Below are 21214 nucleotides of genomic sequence, written 5' to 3'. Positions count from 1 at the left end.
GTTCGTGGTTCTCGTCAGTGCCCGAACAAACATTCTCATAAGTAATGTAAAAATAAATAGGTTGACTTACTGGGTTTCTCAGTTTATTTTCATGATACCTTTATCAACATTCAACAGCCTTCAAAGAGACGCGCCGAAGCGCGAGGGAAAATTGTTCTTTAAAATATTATATTTCCACTTAAGTATAACAATTTCTTTGAATTTTATTGATGTAATAAAATTCACCGAGTATAAAATTTGCTTAGTGAATGACTAGGCACGATTATGTTATTACTTCAATCATCTTCAATTGAAGCTACAATATTAGTCACTGATATTTCAGGACCTAACTAATACACAAAGTTTCAGAGATGTTGTTATTGTTGCAAATTAGTTCAAACTACAGTGAGGAGTGAGGACTAACCGTAGTCGCTGGAAGTGCGGTCCTTTCACGAAATAGTTGGATCCGGAATACTTGTCCCTACAGATTAAACTTGCGGCCGCTCACCAGCACTGTCACTATTTGATAATATGGAGAGGTCACCTCTTAAGTTGACCTCTGTGACTGTGGTTCAGCGCGTAGGTCAAGCCGGGGGTCGCGGGTTCAAATCCCGCGGACGGAACAAAAAGTTTTCAATGTTCCTGGGTCAGGGATGACATATAACGTGTATCTTAAATACGTACATAGTACAAAAAGTATTAAATATAATACTTCCGTTGTCTGCTACCCGTAACATAAGCCCTTTAGATACCTGCCTATCACAGGGCCAGACCGACGTGGTGTGAAGTGTCCATAGACTTTATATTATTATTATAATAAGTTGTACATTGTCCCCTGTTTTCGTGTCGTGGTCGATGAGAATTCCACTTGTTGGTTTTGACGATGATGTGAATGTAATTTGACTACTAACCCAGGAAAGCTGGCTTGTGTGTGGCTTGAAATATCACTTTGGAGTATGACACAGAATAACATTAAGAAGATATTTTTTATTTTGTATTAGTTGCCCAGCCGTGGGCTACGGATATTGTCTTCTTCGGTTCTGAGAGTAGGTACTACAGGGTATGTAGGTTACGGCGATAATAAAATCGACATAAATAAGAGTAACGTTTATTACAGAGACGCAAGTGAAGTAAATAATAAAATATACACAATATTCGCGTTGAGTTTGCAGTGATTAGTAAATCATCAACGCGATGTCAAAGTGCAGGTAAATGTTAACCTATTTTTTCGCCACTGGCTACTCAGATGACATAGAGATGTGTCTATATCTTTGATAATTCACAGAAAAATGAACACGAACATAATAATATAGTATTAGACATATCATACACAAACCATATTAATTACATTACTAACATTAAGTACCTCTTAAGACAATACGAGTAGTATGACGGTAAAAAGCAATCGGTATGACCTGTTGGCAAGCAACAGGTGCCGCTCATGGATACTCGTAAATCGTAATACAGTGGAACGTTACAAGTGTCTATGTTAAAAATATTTTTTAGACTTTTTTCTACTAAATATCAAATATCAAATAATTTTCTTTACTAAATATAAAAATAATATTATAATAAAATACCTTGATGTTTAATTTATTTATATTATGTACATCAAACTAATAATAAATTACTACTTACTTATTTATTTAATTTACAAGTTGTCTTAGGAAATATTTGTAATTTCAATACTCAATTCTATGAGGGTGGGTTGCACCATACCATAGGCATTGTTATAGATATGGTTAAGGTTAATTTTAGCAATAGCTCTATCAATAACTACAGAAGTTGACAAATGTGACATTTATTAAATTTAAAGATTATTGGGGATGGGTGAGAGCATATCAATAAAATTGACAGGAAAAAATAATTTGATATGCAAAATTGTAGGCCTTATATCAAAACCACTGAAATTGAACGGCAGTTATCGTCAAATTCCATTATTGACTTTAACCAGAGATTTAACAGTTCATTCGACATTTTGTTATAGTTAAAGTTACAGGTTTAGTAAGTTGGTGCCACCCACTCAAAGGGTGGGTTGCCGCCATATTTGACGATAACCTTAACTATAACAACGCCTCTGGTGCAACCGACCCTTAATGTTCTGCCTCTCTCTTAAAGTAGAAGCAGAAAGTAGTAATTGGTACAATAAAGACAGAATAATCTTGTATCAAAAAACTTCTAGGTCTTTAATATTTACCATCCTGCCGAGGCCTGATGTCGCATAATGAAGTAATTAGTATTAAGTACCAACGGCGATGAAAATTATAAATAACCGTCATCCTCCATGATAACAAATAAGAAAGATCAGCATTTCTCGAGTAAATTCCTTTGAAACTATAATTTTTATACTCAAAAATCGACGAAAGAAACGCGATTCACCATGGCGTCGCGTCGGCGGGACACATCAATAATATTATAATAAACAATTAGGAATAACATTTAATTTTCATGTTATTTAATATCTCGGAAATAAATTTATCCATGTATAGTCAGTAAAACATTATTATCGGGGGACAAGCGAGCATTGAGACCGTATTGGTTTGATTGAGTTGACAGAAGTTGCCGCTGAAACAATAAGGTACAAACTTACAAAGCTCGAGCGGCCGGACTCCCGACATCGATACCCCTGCAGGGCCGACAGCGTATTCAATATACTCAGCACACAGCTACAGTGCAGTTGATATAACAATATATTTAGATATTACATAATAGATATTACACAAGTCTTAGCTTAACAGTATACAGAACCTTAGATTTTTCTTTAATCTCCGGAGCGCATTTTTCATCGCGTCGGAATACTTCGTAGAATAAAAGTGTAGCTTTTAACTTCGAGATAATATTTAAAGAAAGAGGTCGGGCTCCTTTGTAATGAGAGCGGTGGAACGCTTTAAAACAATAAATAATGTTTGCGCGAGAGATGTATATTGTATACTTAGCGAGTTTACTCGACATCTTCGCCGCCGGCGAGTACGCTCGGCGGCCGGCCGGTGTTGGACTTGTCGACTCTACTACGATAGCAGTAAGGCTTGTTAACAAAATGTCTGGGACTCGAACAGCGTCGAGGGAATTTTGTTTAAGCTCACCCAAAGAGCATTTAATTAGACCCCTAAAGAACACGATAGATTTTCCTTAACGTTTTTCAGTGAAGCTTTACTTACAGACTGACAGGGTATTTTTTACGTTGACTGGATCGCAAATTGGGCAGAGATTTCATCTATCTATATAAATAAATAAAAAAAAAAAACATTTTTTTTAGTCTCGCTAAAACTCGATAAGGGCTGAACCGACTTGCCAAATAGTCTTGAAACATTTGTGAAAGTCCAGGGAAGGTTACTGCGATGAGAAAATTTAGGTGTTAAGTGATACGAAGTTCACATCTCATCTGGTTTATGACGATCACAAGTCACTCAGTTTCAGTCAGTCGTTTATCTTGAGATAACTGCTCCTCATGACACTTTTGGCGCGTGGTCAAATCAACTTCTAAACGGTATGGTGTCATGGCAAACGGCGCTCCACTCGACTACGCCCCTGATGTCTCATGTCAATATCTATGCATAGTTTGTCATGCAGCCGAAACACTACTAACGCTCCTGTTATTTTACTGACTATATTAGTTAATTTTACTTCGGCCCCGCTTTTATGTCGATACGATTCAAGTGCTACAAGATCATGTAGATTTTTTTATGAAATAAGGGGGCATAACGAGCAAAAGGGTCACCTGACGGAAAGCAACTTCCGTCGCCCATGGACACTCGCAGCATCAGAAGAGCTGCAGGTGCGTTGCCGGCCTTTTAAGAGGGAATAGGGTAATAGGAGAGGGTAGGGAAGGGCAGGGAATAGGGGAGGGTAGGAAAGGGAATAGGGTAGGGGATTGGGTCCGGTAAACTCACTCACTCGGCGAAACACAGTGCAAGCGCTGTTTCACGCCGGTTTTCTGTGAGAACGTGGTATTTCTCCGGTCGAGTCGGCCCATTCGTGCCGAAGCATTGCTCTCCCACGTGTAAATATGATATGTATCAGAACCGACTCTTTGCCCAGGATCGGGGTCCTCCTGAGACGATAATAACATGTTAAAAAGCTGTACCCCGGCTTTAAAGATTAACATGATATATTCGCTCCGGGCCGACTTAATCTAATATTAGATGAATAATAAAGTAACTCGCGATACTCCATTTATAACTCTCTAAGCAGTGATTCGGGTTATTTCATACCTTAAATCACATTTATAATCGGAAGTTCGGACATAACATTTAATTATTTACACGTAAAATACTTTACCGTGACGTATTAGGACTAATGTATACCGGCGCGGAATGGAATGGAAGAGACTTTTTGCAACAAAACTGTACATAGCACAATGAACCTTATGTCAACAGTATAACATACAAATTAAATACGAGCCAAAAAATTGGACGCGCGTCTTCCGCGGAATTCTCGAGCTCGGAATTCCGGAGCCAATTGGCTCCAATGAGGCTCGGTTCCATTTCGCGGCGGTGAAAATTAAACCTACTTACTATGTTTTGCGATGCGAGTCGACTTCTAAATTAGTGAAATCAATATTTGCAAATAATTAACTTGTCGGTACTCGGTACACATGATATACAAACATAGCTATCATTATACTTATACCAATACCTTGCGGCAGTCATTATTTATGTACGCCGTACGAGGAATGAGGATATTTAATATTTATAACATTAGGATACGAAAATTAAATATAATATACAATAAGACTTGTTTCCAAATTATACATCTACATACAATTATGATAGAATAAGAATAGATCTTCTGTCTAGAAACCACCATTTATGTGCGAAAATTAAAACTTAAATCTAATGCGTATCACTTAGGAATCGGATTTGTTGTGGGATACATTCTGCCCAGGCTACTATAGACTAACAATGCGCGAGAACAAGGGGAAACATCAGATTTGGTCAGGGATAACATCCAAAATTTGTTTAAAATAACTAAGTTATATACTTACATCTAATATTTACAAAAACACACCTCGTCTTCTTCACTTCTCCTTTAGACCCAAAAATACTCCCAGAAATATGGAGAATGGGGAGAATGCGCGGCAATCTTCGCTTGACAATGAACTCGAGCGACTTAAGTCACCTACTTGATATCGAACACGTACTTGTTGACGGTGAGGTCGTTGTTGTTGCGGCGGGGGTCGTGCGGCGTGTAGGGCGCGCGGGGCGGGCGCGGTGTGTGCGGGGAGCGCGGGGTGCGCGGAGTGTGCGGGGTTTGCGGGGAGGGCGCGCGCGCGCTGGGCGGGGTGTAGCGCACGCGCACGCGCACGTGCCCGCCGCCGTCCGACGTGTGGTTGACGACGGTCTCGCGCACGCTGGACTGCTCGCTGTATTTGCCCCGGCGCGGCGTCGCGCGCTGGCAGCACAGCGTCTCCTTGAACGCCAGTCGGTACCTGCGTATAATAATAATAAACTTTACTTTACAGGTTTACATAATATGATATAGTAAGCTGATTCCAAACAGCAGCTGCAAATTGGCTCACGCTCGGCATGTGCTGGTACACCCAGAGGCATATTCAGGGCCGGTCTTCCGCAAGAGCCAAACCTTGCCTTATGGGTGTGCTCTGTAAAATGCAGTTTACGAGCGGTTGCGAATTGCGATCTAATCCATCTGCGGATAAAATTGCTCGTTTTTGCACTAAAAAACCATAAGACTCTTGAGACATTCCACCTACATTCCTAGTTAGATAAAATAAATAATTGTATAGTAAATAAAAAAGATTTTTTTATAAACTCCTTCCCTCGAACAATTCTCCCGCTGAAAATCTCTTATTTAACCAACGCAAAGAGTACCTTTGCGTTGTGTTCTAAAATTTAAGTTTACTTAACTTGAATTTTATGTATATTCATTTTGTCGGTACGAGTTCATAATTACTAATTAGCAAGCGCCACGCGATTTTCAGTGAGTCTTGTTCACAAGTGACATTTTCCTCAAAACCAGATCAGGTTGGAACCTACACCGAAAATTATGATTTTGGGCTCATTCGATTCGGAATATCATCTAGAACATTCTATCAAAATTCCAAGAGGGGCTGAAAAAAATGCAAAAGTTATAAACAATAAAGTAAAAAAGAGGGGTATGATTTTTTTAAATATTTCAAAAACTATTTTAATATACTTAATCAAAATTTAGAAAAAAGATCAGGCTTTGAGGAAAATGGCACTTGTGAATCAGAGTACTAAACTTATGTGGGAGAGTCGATGATGTAAATTATTTGGGCAGTTTCGGTTGTATTAGCCAACCTTTACATAAAAAAATAAAACACCTATTGCCTTGAGCTGATCTGTGAGCAAAGGCCGAAGCCGTGGCGACTACCCGCCCAGGCCGAATAACAATTTTCAATATCTAATTTTCGATATTATGTACATTGCTGTACAAAGTCTCGCTCGTTTCCTCTCGCCGTGTATAAATTTCCATAAATTATAAGACTTTAGATATTTTTTTGGTACAAAAATGATTTTATAAGTCTTAGGTCTCGACAAAGGTCCGCCATAATAATGCTTAGTACACAATGGGTGCTCGCGATAGCAGATCAAAAGAAAAGCTGGTACAGCAAATTTAGCACTTGTAAAAGAAAAGTTGCAAAGGCTTTATGAAAAAATTATGATTTTATCCTACTTTAAACTATTATGGTTAGTGTAATGAATACGTTTTTATTTGGTGTTTCTCTACTTCGATGTTAGGAGCTATAGTTCAAACCACAACATAAGTAACACAAACAAATTGTCATATTAATTATACGGTTTTGTGACTCGTCTCGGTTACTGTATTATAAGTTCGTCATTACGGACCCATAAAGTAAAATCAAATAGTTACAACAGAAAAATGTCGAGTCAGCTAGTTAGTGTTTAATGTCTAGGACTGTACAATTCATGACTTAATGCTAATATTCTGCGGAACCCTTACAAGCGCCCCGCATCTGCTGTCCCCGTTCCCCGCTATTCACCCCCTCACAAGCAGCCCAAGCCTGAACTCAAGTCGTCATAATAAAAACCAGAAGACTTCTCCACTCCATCGCACCCGACACCCGCTCTCGTCCTCGTATTTTTGCATTGAAAATATTTTATAATAAAATTACCTTTTTTGAAACAAATTAAATTCTGGCCACCACGACCGGAGCTCTTTTGTATAATCTGTTTTGAATTTGTCGCTGTAGCATTTGTGTACTAACCCACAAAAAAATTGTTGAGAATGCAGTCTTGTTCAAAATGATCTAACTAACATGACTGCATTGATAACTCAATACGTAATTTTATAGTGGGATGATACACTTAAAATATACTTAACAGCGTCCAATTGATATTTAACGAACAAAATTGACCTTTAATGTTACTTATTTTATTAGAAACTGTAACCTTTTAAATAGTAATATGTAGAAGATAGAGCGATGTACGAATATGTTTAACATTTTTGTGCGTTAAAATGTTTGCTCGCATAAACATTTTAACCGGGAGAGCCGACTGGTAATGTAATATTCAGTGTAACGGGCACTGCCGACAGTAAAGGTAATTTTCCGATCTTTGCCAAAAGCGACCGCGACCGACAAGAATTCAAATAAATTGCCACACTTTGACACAGGCTACGTTTCATTTTTTACCGTCATCGGTCTAGCGACTAGCGACCCATGCCGCCGCTGTTTTGTAGTGGCATTTTATTTGAATTTTTGTCAGTCGCAGTCGCTATGCCGCTTCGATCGAAACGGTACCTTTACCGTGAAAATACTTTATTCAGCCTCAAAGGTTATCGCCATGCGGGCGGCGGCGGGCGGCGGCGGGCGGCGGCGGGCGGCGGCGGCGGCTGCGAGCATTAAACAAAGTCTACAACTCCGTTCGTGTAAACGGAGTTCTACCACTAATTTCAATTATTTCACAACGCTCCGACCGCAGGTATGCGAAAGTTTGAAAGTTTGTACGTTTGTTATTAGTTTGTTTGTTAATATTTAGACGGTTCGAGACTCACCTTCAGCAGTTTCCTCTGGCGACCAGCCTTGCTGCCGCGGAGGCCGGTAGACCACCGAAAAAATTATTTCTATCGCCCTCTATCGGTACACACCTGTGGCTCATGATGTTGTAGAGTATGGGGTTGACGGTGGCGGAGACGTAGTAGAAGGCGCCTGCGATAAGGAAAAGCGCCTCGTTGACGGCGTGGTAGTGCGCGCTGCCCGCGCCGTAGATGAAGTACAGTCGCTGCACGTGGAACGGCGCCCAGCACACGAAGAACGCCACCACCACCGCCACTGGAACACACGCCATATTATATAACGGGCATAGCAATCTGAAATAGTCTAATTGGTGCAGCGGTCTCCGTGTTATAGCGAGACTAACAAAATTGAAAATTAATTTTTATAGTAGAAGATCGGAGGTTATTTGATGTATTTTATTAGAAAATATATCGTGACTAGCTTTTGCCCGCAGCTTCGCTCGCGTTCAGAAGTATTAATATTATTTAGGTATCAAAGTCTCAGCCCGATCGGCTTAAAATTGACAAAGTCTCATACAAAATTTTATCCCCTATTCATCCCTTGGGAGTAGAATTGGTCAAAATCCTTTCTTAGCGGATGTTCACGTCATAACATCTATCTGCATGCCAAATTTCAGCCCGTATACCGTCCAGGGCTTTGGGGTGTGTTGATAGATCACTGTGTTAGTCAGTTTGAGTTTTATATATATTACTAGCTGTCCCGGCAAACGATTCTTTGCCATATAAAGTATTTCGCCCGTATTATTTTATTGAAGTGACTAAATAAGTATATCACCATGGCAAAGTCCATCGCTATCCCGTCACACAAACAATGGTCGCCGTCAGTCTCGAGTTGTAATAATTTACTATTATTTATTCAACAAATGCACTTATCAATATAAAAAGTTCCCAGTAGCCGATTCTCAGATCCACTGAATATGTATTTAAAATTTGGTTAAAGTCAGTAAAGCCATTTCGGAGGAGTACGCGGCCTAACATTGTGACACGAGAGTTCTATATAAATAAGATTATTTAAAAGTCCACGTGAATGCCAAGTCACTTAAAAGGCTGTCGGATAGCAGCCATCTATCACGTTTACACCCGGGCTGATTTACGCGCATTGCTCTACCTAGCCTACTTAATACCATTTTAAATTAAAAAGGTTTCGGGTTAATGGATGCGCACTAAACGATATCATAATTGACTCCATCAACGGCGCAAACGAAGCAGAGAAGAATAAAATGAATTATGAACTATATAAGGCCAAATTTCTTTACATTTGGTGCAGTTATAAAGTACACCACCGCGGGGAAGGACATAGAATGTTACTAATAGAGTAAAATGCACGATATCGTAATTGAATATGTGAGTGGAAGTGCAACTAACAGTAAAAAAACCGTTTCTTTTTTTTTTATTAAATAGGGGGGCAAACGAGCAAACGGGTCGCCTGGTGTAAAGCAACTACCGTCGCCCATGGACACTCGCAACATCAGAAGAGCTGCAGGCTTCAGGGCCGGATAAATGATTTGTAATTTAAAAAAAAAACTGTAGTTCTATGTGTAGCTAGATAAATTAATAGCTAGATGATGAAGTAAATAAGTTACAGGGTTTGTTCGAATTATCAGGGAATGAGTACATGTCCGTATGTTACAAAATGTTAGTTATCGTGTTCTTCAACTCACATCTTCAATTTATATTTTGCATAAACGAAGTTGTGAAAACGTTTATCTGAAATTCAATGAAGTGATTTAAACCGATACATCACTTTCTGATCTAAAGTTGGCTTCGTTACGCGCAGCTCAAGTTAAGGTGATCCAACTGCGAGGTCGCGGTCTGTAACTGTAACTGATAACGACCTCCCAGTTAACCCCTCGGCGATTTAATCGACATTAATAATAGACGTGCTACGAGCCGTAGCATATTATCTCTATGGCGCGTAGCAACCCCCTACGAAGCGTAGTAGCGTTCTACGGCGCGTAGCAAACCTCTACGAGAATATTAATATTATGTATTTTATACATCACAAGCGATTTATGACTTGAAACATCGTAATAAAAATATATAATTATTATCTACATTGGACGTCGCGTCGCGTCCATAGATATTATTATTATATTATTGGTTTCGACTCTTTTCTTAAGTAGTCCAAAAATAATTGTATTATCATCGGAGTGCGTCTAAATTAGTTGAATATAATGAATTAAATGTAGTTTCCCATAGTATATTCATCATCAAAATATTAATTACTAGCTGACCCGGTGAACTTCGTGTCACTGAAAACCTTCCCTGAACTTCTACGAATATTTTAAGATTAAAATCAGCCCAATCCGTTCAGCCGTTTTCGAGTTTTAGCGCGACTAACAGAATATTTGAAAATCCATTTTTATATATAAGATAGTTAGTATAGGAAACGTATATATTTTATGTAGTTTTTAGTATAACAACGCAAAATTTAATAGAAATAAAAAAAAATAAACCTTATAGGCCCCGAGTGGCCTTATTATGAGGGTTTCATGAAAGCCACAAAGTGCTGCGGAAGGAAGTTTCAAACTGTTAGAGTTCGGTCAGTTCGGGAGGTCTTTCTCTGATTAGTTTAATGTAGCTGCGTCATATCCGGCGGCTCGGCCATGCGGGCTCGGGCGCCCAACTGAATGGTAAATTACGAATGTTAAATGTATTTATTCTAACTTTTGTTTTCCCTAGTGACTACAATAAAATTACACTTTTTGCGATAAAATTTAGCCAGTATTTGTATCGTCTATTTTATAGAACCTTTAAGGGCAAGTTAAAAAAATAATTACATTTTTAAACAAATAGTTTTAAACAATAAGTTAGGTAGCAAATTGATTTTCATTTGACTTGGCAGTATTTAACTTTCCATGACAAGCTAGGCATAATTAGGTTACCTTGCAAAACCTTACATAAATTAAAATGAAATCAATACCAAATCCGTTCTAATATTCCGTAAACAGGAAATTAGTCGTGAGACGCCGCCGCCGCCGCCGCCGCCGCCGCCGTCAAATATAATAGTGTAACTTGTGCGATGAGTTTCGAGCGGACATATCCGATATGAAGGAGACTAATTAGCTATGTCCACACTATGCAATTTCATCTTCAATTTTCGTCATCATCTCTTTATTCAACTTTCGTTTGGCATATTCAATAATTGAATGCGTCAAAATTCACCTGCGTTGGAAAGAAAAGTGTCATAGCGTCGCGGGCCTGTCTCACGTGCAACGTTGACTGCGCTATAGTCTATAACGCAGGCCCTTGATGAACAAAAAAAGCACAGTGTGGATTACCAAATTCACATACAAATTCACGTCATAATTATTTTTAGCTACAACTGTGCTACAACGAACATCACACTATTTACAGTCAGTTTACAAAATCAGGCTTGTTAATTACAAAGATAGTGGAGCTACTGCCTACTATTGTAATATACAAATTGACTATTGTATTTTACAAAATGATCTTAACCAGTCCTAGTAGTGTTCTAGGGGAAATAGGCGAAACTCACGAGCGGTGGTGTGTGAAGTAAGAAGTAGGAGCGACCAGCGATATTACATTAAGGAGTGAGCACACTGAGACGGGCCGTGCCGGGGCTCAGCGTGCTGGGGCTCATCGCTAAAATCCGCATCCATACAATTTGTATGGAAGCGGATGCGCGTATCGCACACTGTGTCGGGGCGCAGCGGATTTCCGCTTCCATACAAATTGTATGGAGGCGGATTTATGCGATGAGCCCCGGCACGGCCCGTCTCAGTGTGCTCACTCCTTTACTGCTCAATGCTTGTTGCGTTGGCGTTTTGGTGCTAGCCAATATTTGGGCGGTAATATTTCAGAATACCTTGATTTAAGGTGAAGCGTCATTTTGTGAGTGAGTTGCAGAATTTCTTCGCGTAAATTATTTTTCATACTAATCATGACTTGCAAAATTACGCTCGTGTGAATGAAGTACAATTTTTCTATGAAACTGAATGCATCAGAACTTTCGCCAACCGAAATTCTACGACTCATGACTCACAAAATTGCGCTCGTTAGGCTTCACCCTAATGCTTCAGTTTCGAAATCAGCGGGTAGCGGGGCGGGAGCGGCGGCGACGCGTATCAATATATAGATTTATATAAACAGACCTCAAATGCGCGCTGCGTTCTAGACGGCTCCTACTACTTACTATAAATCTTTACAGCCGCAGAATGCGCCGCCGCCGCTCCCGCCCCGCTCATTGCGGGACTGAAGCCTCGTAGTTGTCGGAAGTCCGAAGCGCCGACGCATCTTAAGGGAGCGACGAGTCTATATCTCACCGAGCATGCGGACGATGTTCTTGCGGGAGTGCGCCTGGCGCGCCTCGCCGTGCACGCTGCCGTTGACGCCGTACAGCGCCCCCGCCCCGTACCCGCCCCCGCCTCCCACCACCGACGCCTGCGACGCCCTGCACAACAAACAAAATATAAACTTCAAACATGGATTTATACTTATTAACTCCTAAAAACGTTTAGACGTGCAAGAGCCATGTTTCGGCACGAATGGCCGGCTCGACCGGAGAAATACCACATTCTTACAGAAAACCGGCGTGAAACAGCGCTTGCGCTGTGTTTCACCGAGTGAGTGAGCTTACCGGAGGCCCAATCCCCTACCCTATTCCCTTCCCTACCCTCCCCTATTGCCCTATTCCCTCTTAAAAGTCCGGCAACGCACCAGCAGCTCTTCTGATACTGCGAGTGTCCATGGGCGACGGAAGTTGCTTTCCATCAGGTGACCCGTTTGCTCGTTTTCGCCCTTATTTCATAAAAAAAAAACCAAATTTGTTTAATAAACGAGCGTTTGTTGACGTCCATTATTTGTATTCCAATTATCAAATTTAAGGCTAGGGATCGTTCCCCGAACGGTCATGTTTTGTAGAAAAATAAACTCAATTTTGCATGATGTTCAGTCAATAATAGTCATCACAATGCTATCAGAATGCTAATTATTATTTATTAACAGGGATACCTGTTTGTTTTCTTTGAACCAATTACATGAAAATAAATGAACAAATATTTTAATTATTGGTAAATAGTGGCTGATGCGTGGTGGTCACTTGATTTAATTGGGACAAACTTACCGGCGGTTTTCTGTTACTTTTTAATTTAAATTATAGTGGTTAATATTAACTATTTTTGGATTGGAAATAAACACTACAAAATTGGGTAACACAAATAAATTAGTTTTTTTCGTTTAGGCTGTCTCAAAACGTACATTGTCCATGCCTCAATTACTTTTCCTAAAATCTTTCAGATTCCTTTCGCTTTCAGAAGCTTTAGCTCAAAGTTATAAACACTACAGTAACATGCAAATTGTAGAGTAACAATATAAGTTGGCAATGCAATGACTTAAAAACTTTTATTGTACCTCTATAATATTATTATGTAAGCTATAAAAGTATGTATGTCCGAGTAATTGCGAATATGGGGATCAAAAGATGTTGCGTTATACCGCGGCCGCACAACTGCTGAGTGTACGTATTTGCTGAACCCAATCATTTTATATGTCATTAGCATTTTAACGGAGTCTCGAAGAGCGAGGTGTTATATATCTATATAATATTAATACGTGAGCCAAAAACTTTGTATCCCTTTTGACGAAAAGTGGGGAAACGTAGGTGAATGAAATTTTGCACAGTTATAGTTTATACGATGAAGGAGTGCATCGAGCTAATATTATTTTGAAATTATGCTTTTATCATACATTTTTTTAACAAATAAAACAACATATACACTAGGAAAAGTAACAGATTTTTGACATACGAATTATACTCTTTTATTTATGGTTGAAGTCTGTTGACAACAAGTTGACAAATTGAAAATGGATTATAGTTTTTTTAATCTTAGATACTATTAGACAATGCTTACACGGCCAGTCTGAGATCTGAGTCCCAGAGACAAGATGTTCCGCGCGGCTTCGCCCGCCTTATTTAGGAATGTCACGGAAACCGTACATTTTTTCGCAAAAAAAGAAACATATTTTCCTTTCACATGGTCTATTCTTCATGTGTGCCAAATAACATAAAAATTGCTCCAGTAGTTTCTTAAGATAATAAGCAATTTTAAATAATTTCCTCCGTATTTTAACATTTTCCTTATTTCTTCGCTCCTATTGGTCTTAGCGTAATAAAATATAACTAACAGCCTTCCTCGATAAGTAGGCTACCTAACACTGAAAGAATTTTTCAAATTGGATTAGTAGTTCCTGAGATTAGCGCGTTCAAATAAGCCCTTTCAAATAATTTCCCCCGTTTTTTCCACACTTTTCTCTGATTTTTCACTTCTATTAGTCTTAGCGTAATAAAATATAGCTTATAACCTTCCTCCATAAACGAGATATCTAAAACTAAAAGAGTTTTTCAAATCGGACAAGTAGTTCCTGAGATTAGCGCGTTCAAATAAGCCGTTTCAAATAATTTCCCCCGTTTTTTTCACACTTTCCCCTATTTCTTCGCTCCTATTAGTTTTATCGTAATAAAATATAGCTTATAGCATTCCTCGATAAGTGGGCTATCTAACACTGATATAATTTTTCAAATCAAACCAGTAGTTCCTGAGAATAGCTTGTTCAAATATGCCCTTTCAAATAATTTCCCCCGTTTGATCCACACTTTCCTCTATTTCCTCGCTCCTATTAGTATTAGCGTGATAAAATATAGCTTATAGCCTTCCTCGATAAATGAGATATCTAATCGGAAATAATTTTCTTAATCGGACCCGTGTTAGCTTAGTTCCTGAGATTATCACGTTCAAACAAACAAACTCATTTATAATATCAGTATAGATATATTATATATTTTGTACGTGATTTGTTAGTTGATTCCGTAATCATCCGATAAAAGAATTATTGAATATCTAATAGCTGCAGTTGGATGAACATTTTTCCACAAATACTATCGGATGCCATCATTGCCATCCAAAGAAGTTTTATATTATAAATTATTTAAAATCATTAGCTTAGTAATTATATTATATTTATTTTCATGGTGCATTCCCTTTAGTACTCTTCCTTAATTAGTAATTAGAACATATCTCGGGAGTACCACCGAGATCATATCAATAAGTTTTGCGTGGGTGGCAACCGCTGTCGATCCTGGATTACAGGAAAAACAGTGTTAAAACAATGCTCATTGAAATAAATAGCAGGAGAACTAAGTAGATGTAATAATAATTCTTTAGGATTAAAATAAACCCCTTTATATGCACGTAGGGGCAACCCCATGTAGGGGCAATTCAGACCGCAACGCGACGAGGCGAGATGAGGCGCGGCGTGGCGTAAATTTGTATGGATTTGACAGATTCGCAAGACATTTCAATTCAAACCGCAACGCGACGCGTAGATGCATTTCTAAATTAGTATGGATTTGACAGATTCGCAAGACGTCTGACGCAATTGAAATCTGTCAAATCCATACAAATTTAGAAAATATGCATCTACGCGTCGCGTTGCGGCTTAATCAACCCAACACCACAGAATAGATAATAGTACAAGTATGCCAACACGGTCACACGTTAAGAGGTTCTCCCGACACCGAACATCCCAATGCGACTTGATTTTTCCTTAACGAGAAACATTTTCTTCTATACATAGTAAATACAGAAGACTTATAAAAACACAAGCTATATTAAACAATTAAGTATGTAAGAACGAGCATTTCACCGAAGTTCATAATAACAGAGGAATCCTCTGTCATTATGAATTTCTAAACAAACGTAATTAACTTGCGGCCGTTCTGTAATGTTTTATTAAGTGTCCAATAAAACGCCGGTATTGACTCAATTTTATATTTAAAAGGTTAAGTTTAACTAGCGGCAGGCTCGTGCATTGACCCGAGGTCATCGAATTTTCTAACCTCTAGGCGCTAATAAATCTTTGTTCTATTGAAGCTACTCGGTATCTACGCCGTGCAATATGCTGATCGAAGATTATTATTTCAACGTAATTCTGTGGAAACGAGACAAAATAAATATAATACGCAATGAAAATTATTTAGATTGTGTATTGAGAGTTTAATAAAGAGTATATTTATCTCATTTACTTAGTATATTTAACTTGTATTTTTATTAAATACCTATTTGATTTAAATAAAAATGTGTATCGTGTTTTTCTTTGTTTCAGTTTTATTTTAACTGGGATCCGAAACGAGTACAGGTAATAGATATTATTGTAACGGAATTTCGGTCCATAGTCGTCGCCGTGTTTGCGGTGGCGCGGCCCTACAATGGTATTACTGGCCGGCGCGGGTGGCGGCGGCGGATCCCTTTGTTTCGAATACCAGGTTATTTTCAGCGAACGTGCCAATCAATATCCAGTATAGATATTTGCGTCCGGGCATTGTTGATGGGGCCCAAAAGTCAAGCTTCAGTATTAATTAGAACCCACGGTAATCGATAGCACACATGAGGCACAAGCTTTAAATACCGGTCGATACGTACCCCATGACATACCTGATGCGCAAGCCCATCTGCACGTACAGGCAGAGGATGACGACGCCGGGCAGCAGGAAGAAGAAGAAACTGCTCAGCTCGCAGATGTGCCACGACGGCAGTTCCAGCATGGCGCAGAACGCTGACTCCAGCGAGATGTTGCCCGATCCTGCCGGGAAGGATTGGTCTGTATATACTCTGTTGTAGTGACCTGACGTCACGCAAAACATAATGTCGCAATGACAACGAATTCGCCGCATTACTTTGACAGTTAAGGGGGCGAGCTATGACAGAAAAAAATCGGTTTTCACCCGCGCACTTCATACCCCCCGCACTCGCCCAACGTATTCAAAATGTCACCGCGGCTATTTTGTGTAATTATTCTCGTAATCACTTTTTGTACGAACGTAGTATAACTCAATATATCAGATAAAATTTTGAGAAGTTCGAGTCACATTTTCTATCTGTACTTTGAGAATCAAATTAATACTTTTTGCCATAAACACTAGTAATACTTTATGATAAATATGTTTATTTATCGAAATCGAAGAGGCTCTGACACTACTAGATCGATTCTGCTGTAGTTGTTACAAAAATATTATAACTTTATTTAATATAATCTACTAGCCACGTCCTCGTCCACGTCCGAATTTGGTTAGTTTTGCGTAAAATATATTAACATTTGTCAGATTAAAATATACAAAATTCTCTGCCACAATGTTTGTAAGCGAACTGCTCAACCAATTCAATGAAATTTTACATACATACATTCGTTAGGCTTGAGGAACATTTTTTATCTGCTTTTTGTGAAATATATATTATTGATACTAGAAATAATTTATGTGGCAAACTGACGTTTGCCGGATCATCTAGTCAAATATGTATAGAAAAACGGTTCAACCGATTATAATGCTATGTACATTCGTTAGGCCTGACAATAGGTTTTTATTTACTTTTTATATTGATACTATAAAAAATAATAATTGGCAAAACAATGTTTTCCGGGTCAGCTAGTTTCCTCTTTTTAGCTCCCCTCGATTTCTCATGAATTGCACCATCAGATCACCACTTTTGTTAACATGTTACGAAATTCGGACTACATCTTATACAATAACAAAAGAATTTTGCAAATCCGTCAACTAACAGCGGAGTTACCCGCCATGGTATCACTAAAATCGTCTCTGATGCTGGTGCTGATAAAAAACCCAGCTAAAATGTCATCTCGATATACTAGTAAAATCACGTGTTCGGGAATGTTAAAGATTTTGTGTAGTCTGCCGTCCAGCTGATATTTTCAAGAAATCCATACACTGCCACTGCGTTGGCAAAGGTGCATTGATTGCACGAGTGATTACTTTGAATAACAGAAACAAGTAAGTTCGAAATAATCAGCTAAGTGTGAGTCAGACTCGCGTACGAAGGGTTCCGTACCGTTATAGAGATAAAAATAGCCCAAAAATTGTAATTTTTGTATGGGAGCCCCCCTAAATATTAATTTTACTATCCATTATTAAAGTACAAATAAAATCAAGGATTTTGTAAAAATTTCAAGTGCCTATAGCTATAGCAATTATTGATATCAAGCAAAAAATCAGATTTTTTGTACGTTAAATATTTATTTTATTTTGTTTTTAGTATTTTTTGTTTATGTGTGTGGTTAGATGCATTTTTGTGATTTTTTTCTATCGAGAAAATTTTACGATATCGTGTTTTCGCTCAGATCGAATTCTCGGAAATATAATGTAGTATCTATGTTTAGAAAATTAAACAATTCGGGGCTTATTATCAAGTACAAAAATGATTTATAAAATCGACAATTTTGGATTAGTCGCCATCTTAATATTATGTTTTAATATAATTTTATTTGTATAAAGGTGCTTCCTCACCGGGAGCATTCGCTTATAATGTAACGTTACAGAGTCGAGCATTACATCAGTGAAGGAGGAGAACCGAGTATTACAATGCGCACCTATAATGATACAATGTGTAATAATATCTTGATACAACTTTTAACATAAATGCTACGTGACAGCGAAGTCATCTTGCTCCAAAGAATGCTCAAAGTCGAATCTATAATAAATATTATAGGTCTACCAGGGATGATGCAGATCCCGATTTTTTCACATCCGCGGATTCGAATGCGGATGCGGATTTTTAGAGGTTCACATCCGCGGATGCGGATGCGGATATTGCGGATCCTGCATAAATATAGTTTATAAAATGAAAAAGTTTTATTTTCATTTTTATTAATGTATTACAAAATAATAATACAGGTTCCCAAGAACAAATTTTTTGATTAATATCAAGCTAATTTTTCGTGAGTAGGTTCATTTTGATACGCATTTTGAATAGAAAAATCCATATTTTAGGACCACCAAATCGAAATGTTAAATCATATTTATCTCTGTTAGCTACCACTTTCACAGAGGAAATTGTTGTTCGTTTTTTTATATATCAATACTAGCTGTCCCGGCAAACGTTGTTTTGCCATAAAATTATTTTCCCTATTTTCCTCCTTTCTCTTGAGGGTTTTTCAGATTTTTTTTTATAGACCTCACGGAGCCCGAGACCTTTCCAACTCAGTTCGTGCGTTCTGGAGTTATAGCGCCAGGAAGGAAAACCGAAGGAAAATGTCGTGATTCTAGTGTTTCGCCATAAAGCAGGGAGCACAATGGCTCTGGTGGCGGGACCAATAATGGCAATTTCACTTTATCACTAAGGCAGCACAAACCAGGCGTTTCACCAGCAAACTTCAATGCTCCACAATGCTGGCAAACAACGTCCATTGGACCAATGCAAACTAAACGATACAAGCTGTAGTCGATGGTGCAATCATACAGAAACGCTGCTCGATTCAAATCAATACTTTAACCATTTCTTCTTGCACTTTGAAGATTATTCCTGTGTTCATCTGTACGATAAGCTTGACGATTTCTCGTTTCTAACCTAGCCGTTTCACGGGCTGCCTCTCTTTGCTCTTGTGTTTAAGAAGCACGAATTAAGGCCCTTCTTTGCTACATACTAACGCGGCGCTGTTCTCGTGCAATTTCTCGTTCTCCATCAGATAATTGACTCGCGATATTCCGTTGCCTAATTGCATTACGGCTTCGCTGGGAAAGATTAGATCTTTTAGGACGTGGCATTGTTTTTAAAATGTGCACTCGTATAAAACCACCAAATATAATAACAGTACGTCGTAGTAATTTGCGGATGCGGATGCGGATATTCGCAACAACCCTGAGGTCTACCAGGATCTGATGGCAAATTTTGATGACAGATTTTCAAAAAATTATTTTGATCATTGGATAAATTTTTATATTTGCATGTTTCACACACAGAATCAGCCGTTATAAGGAAAAAAAAAGGATCAAAATGTTTTATTCCAATTTCCAACTACCCCGGTATTGCTAGAGTCAATTTCTTTTCTCATTTTTTGCCATCAGATTCTGGTAGACCATAGACCGATACATTACACGCGAATGCTCCCGGTGAGGGAGCACCTTTATGACTGGCCCGATTCGAAGCTGAGGTTGAAATATGTATCTTTGTCATTTACGTGTAAAGTAGTTTCTTATCACCCGTGACATTGACCGTCACGGTGACGTTAATCACTTAGCCTTTCTATTTATACAGCCAACCAGACCGGATCCCGTCGTAGATAAATAAAGGCACTCAATTGCACTCAAATCAGTATATTTTATTCAGGATACAGGAGTTATAGGTAGGCATCGTCCGGTCAGCTCTCGCAGCCCTGTAGGTGTCGGCCAGTGTCGACAGATTAGATTAGATTGTCAACTTGAAGCCTGCCCCTTGAGCTCTCCTGCCCCGGGGCCCCCGGGGTAAAGTCGAAAGTTGAACTACCCCGAGTATTCATTTGTTTTGTACTTCATTACCATTAATTAAAGTCAGAGTGATTCGTTCGGAGTGGCGGGAACTCGCAAACAACACTAATCCGAATTTCGATACCGATCGAAGTTTGTATAAATTGAATGGAATGTTTTCCTATTGAAATATGATCGGCGTCGACGTTAATAGCGCTACTACGAGTGACGACTCATAACAACGTTTTCAAACATAATAAATCCGCTTAAAATTACAAAAATATAACATTTCGTATAAAAAAATATTATTTTCGCGCCGGCGGAGCGAGGGTTTTCTTATTTTTTCAATTTGTTACAATGGCTGACGTATATTAATTTGGTATTGTGTGGTTCGCTCCGCGCTCGGCGTTAGGGTTGAGTCAGACCGCAGCGCGACGCGTAGATGCATTTCTGAAATTTGGATTTGACTCACGCAATTAAGGTCTGTCAAATTTTTGGGAAGTGATAAATGATTTGTAAATGTAACTCAAAAGGCAATCATCGATTTATCCGCTCGAGCCTCGCGAGGCTCGGGGGGAAATTGTTCGGCAATAAAATGTCCACGTGCGATCATTTCGAAAGGTTGATTCGATTACTCCCCAAACGAAGTTATACGGATGTTATTTATACTTTAGCTCCGATTGCCGCGGCGGGGTTTTTAGTTCATGGAATTGGTACATTTTGGTTTGCATCAAATGGGGTAGTTCTGATTTTTTTATAAAGTAAAGTGATGTTAGGTATTTAGGTATTACAGGTTAGGTTTTTAGGTATTACACTAGACTCCAAGCTTCAGTGGGGCCCTCATATTGCTGGGTTGGCCGACAAACTCAGTTCAGCAGCATATGCAGTAAGTAAGATTAGACAATTTTCAGATGAAACAACAGCACGTCTAGTGTATTTTAGTTACTTTCATAGTATTATGTCCTA

At 38.8% G+C, this 21214-nt stretch overlaps 1 protein-coding gene across 1 annotated transcript in view; it reads right to left on the bottom strand.

Annotated features, from left to right (window-relative positions):
- Positions 1 to 5097: 5097 nt before the first annotated feature.
- The window catches only part of LOC121726038 (neuropeptides capa receptor-like), an 89679-nt gene continuing 73562 nt past the window's right edge, over positions 5098 to 21214 (bottom strand). The window contains exons 4-7 of the mRNA XM_042113253.1: positions 16449 to 16596; positions 12282 to 12409; positions 8068 to 8251; positions 5098 to 5407 (exon numbers count right to left, since the gene is read on the bottom strand). Coding sequence (XP_041969187.1) covers positions 5098 to 5407; positions 8068 to 8251; positions 12282 to 12409; positions 16449 to 16596 — 770 coding nt within the window. The remainder of the gene's footprint in view (positions 5408 to 8067; positions 8252 to 12281; positions 12410 to 16448; positions 16597 to 21214) is intronic.

This window comes from Aricia agestis, chromosome 4 (assembly GCF_905147365.1).
Source record: "Aricia agestis chromosome 4, ilAriAges1.1, whole genome shotgun sequence".
Taxonomy (NCBI): domain Eukaryota; kingdom Metazoa; phylum Arthropoda; class Insecta; order Lepidoptera; family Lycaenidae; genus Aricia; species Aricia agestis.
This window is presented reverse-complemented; position numbering and strand designations above follow the sequence as displayed.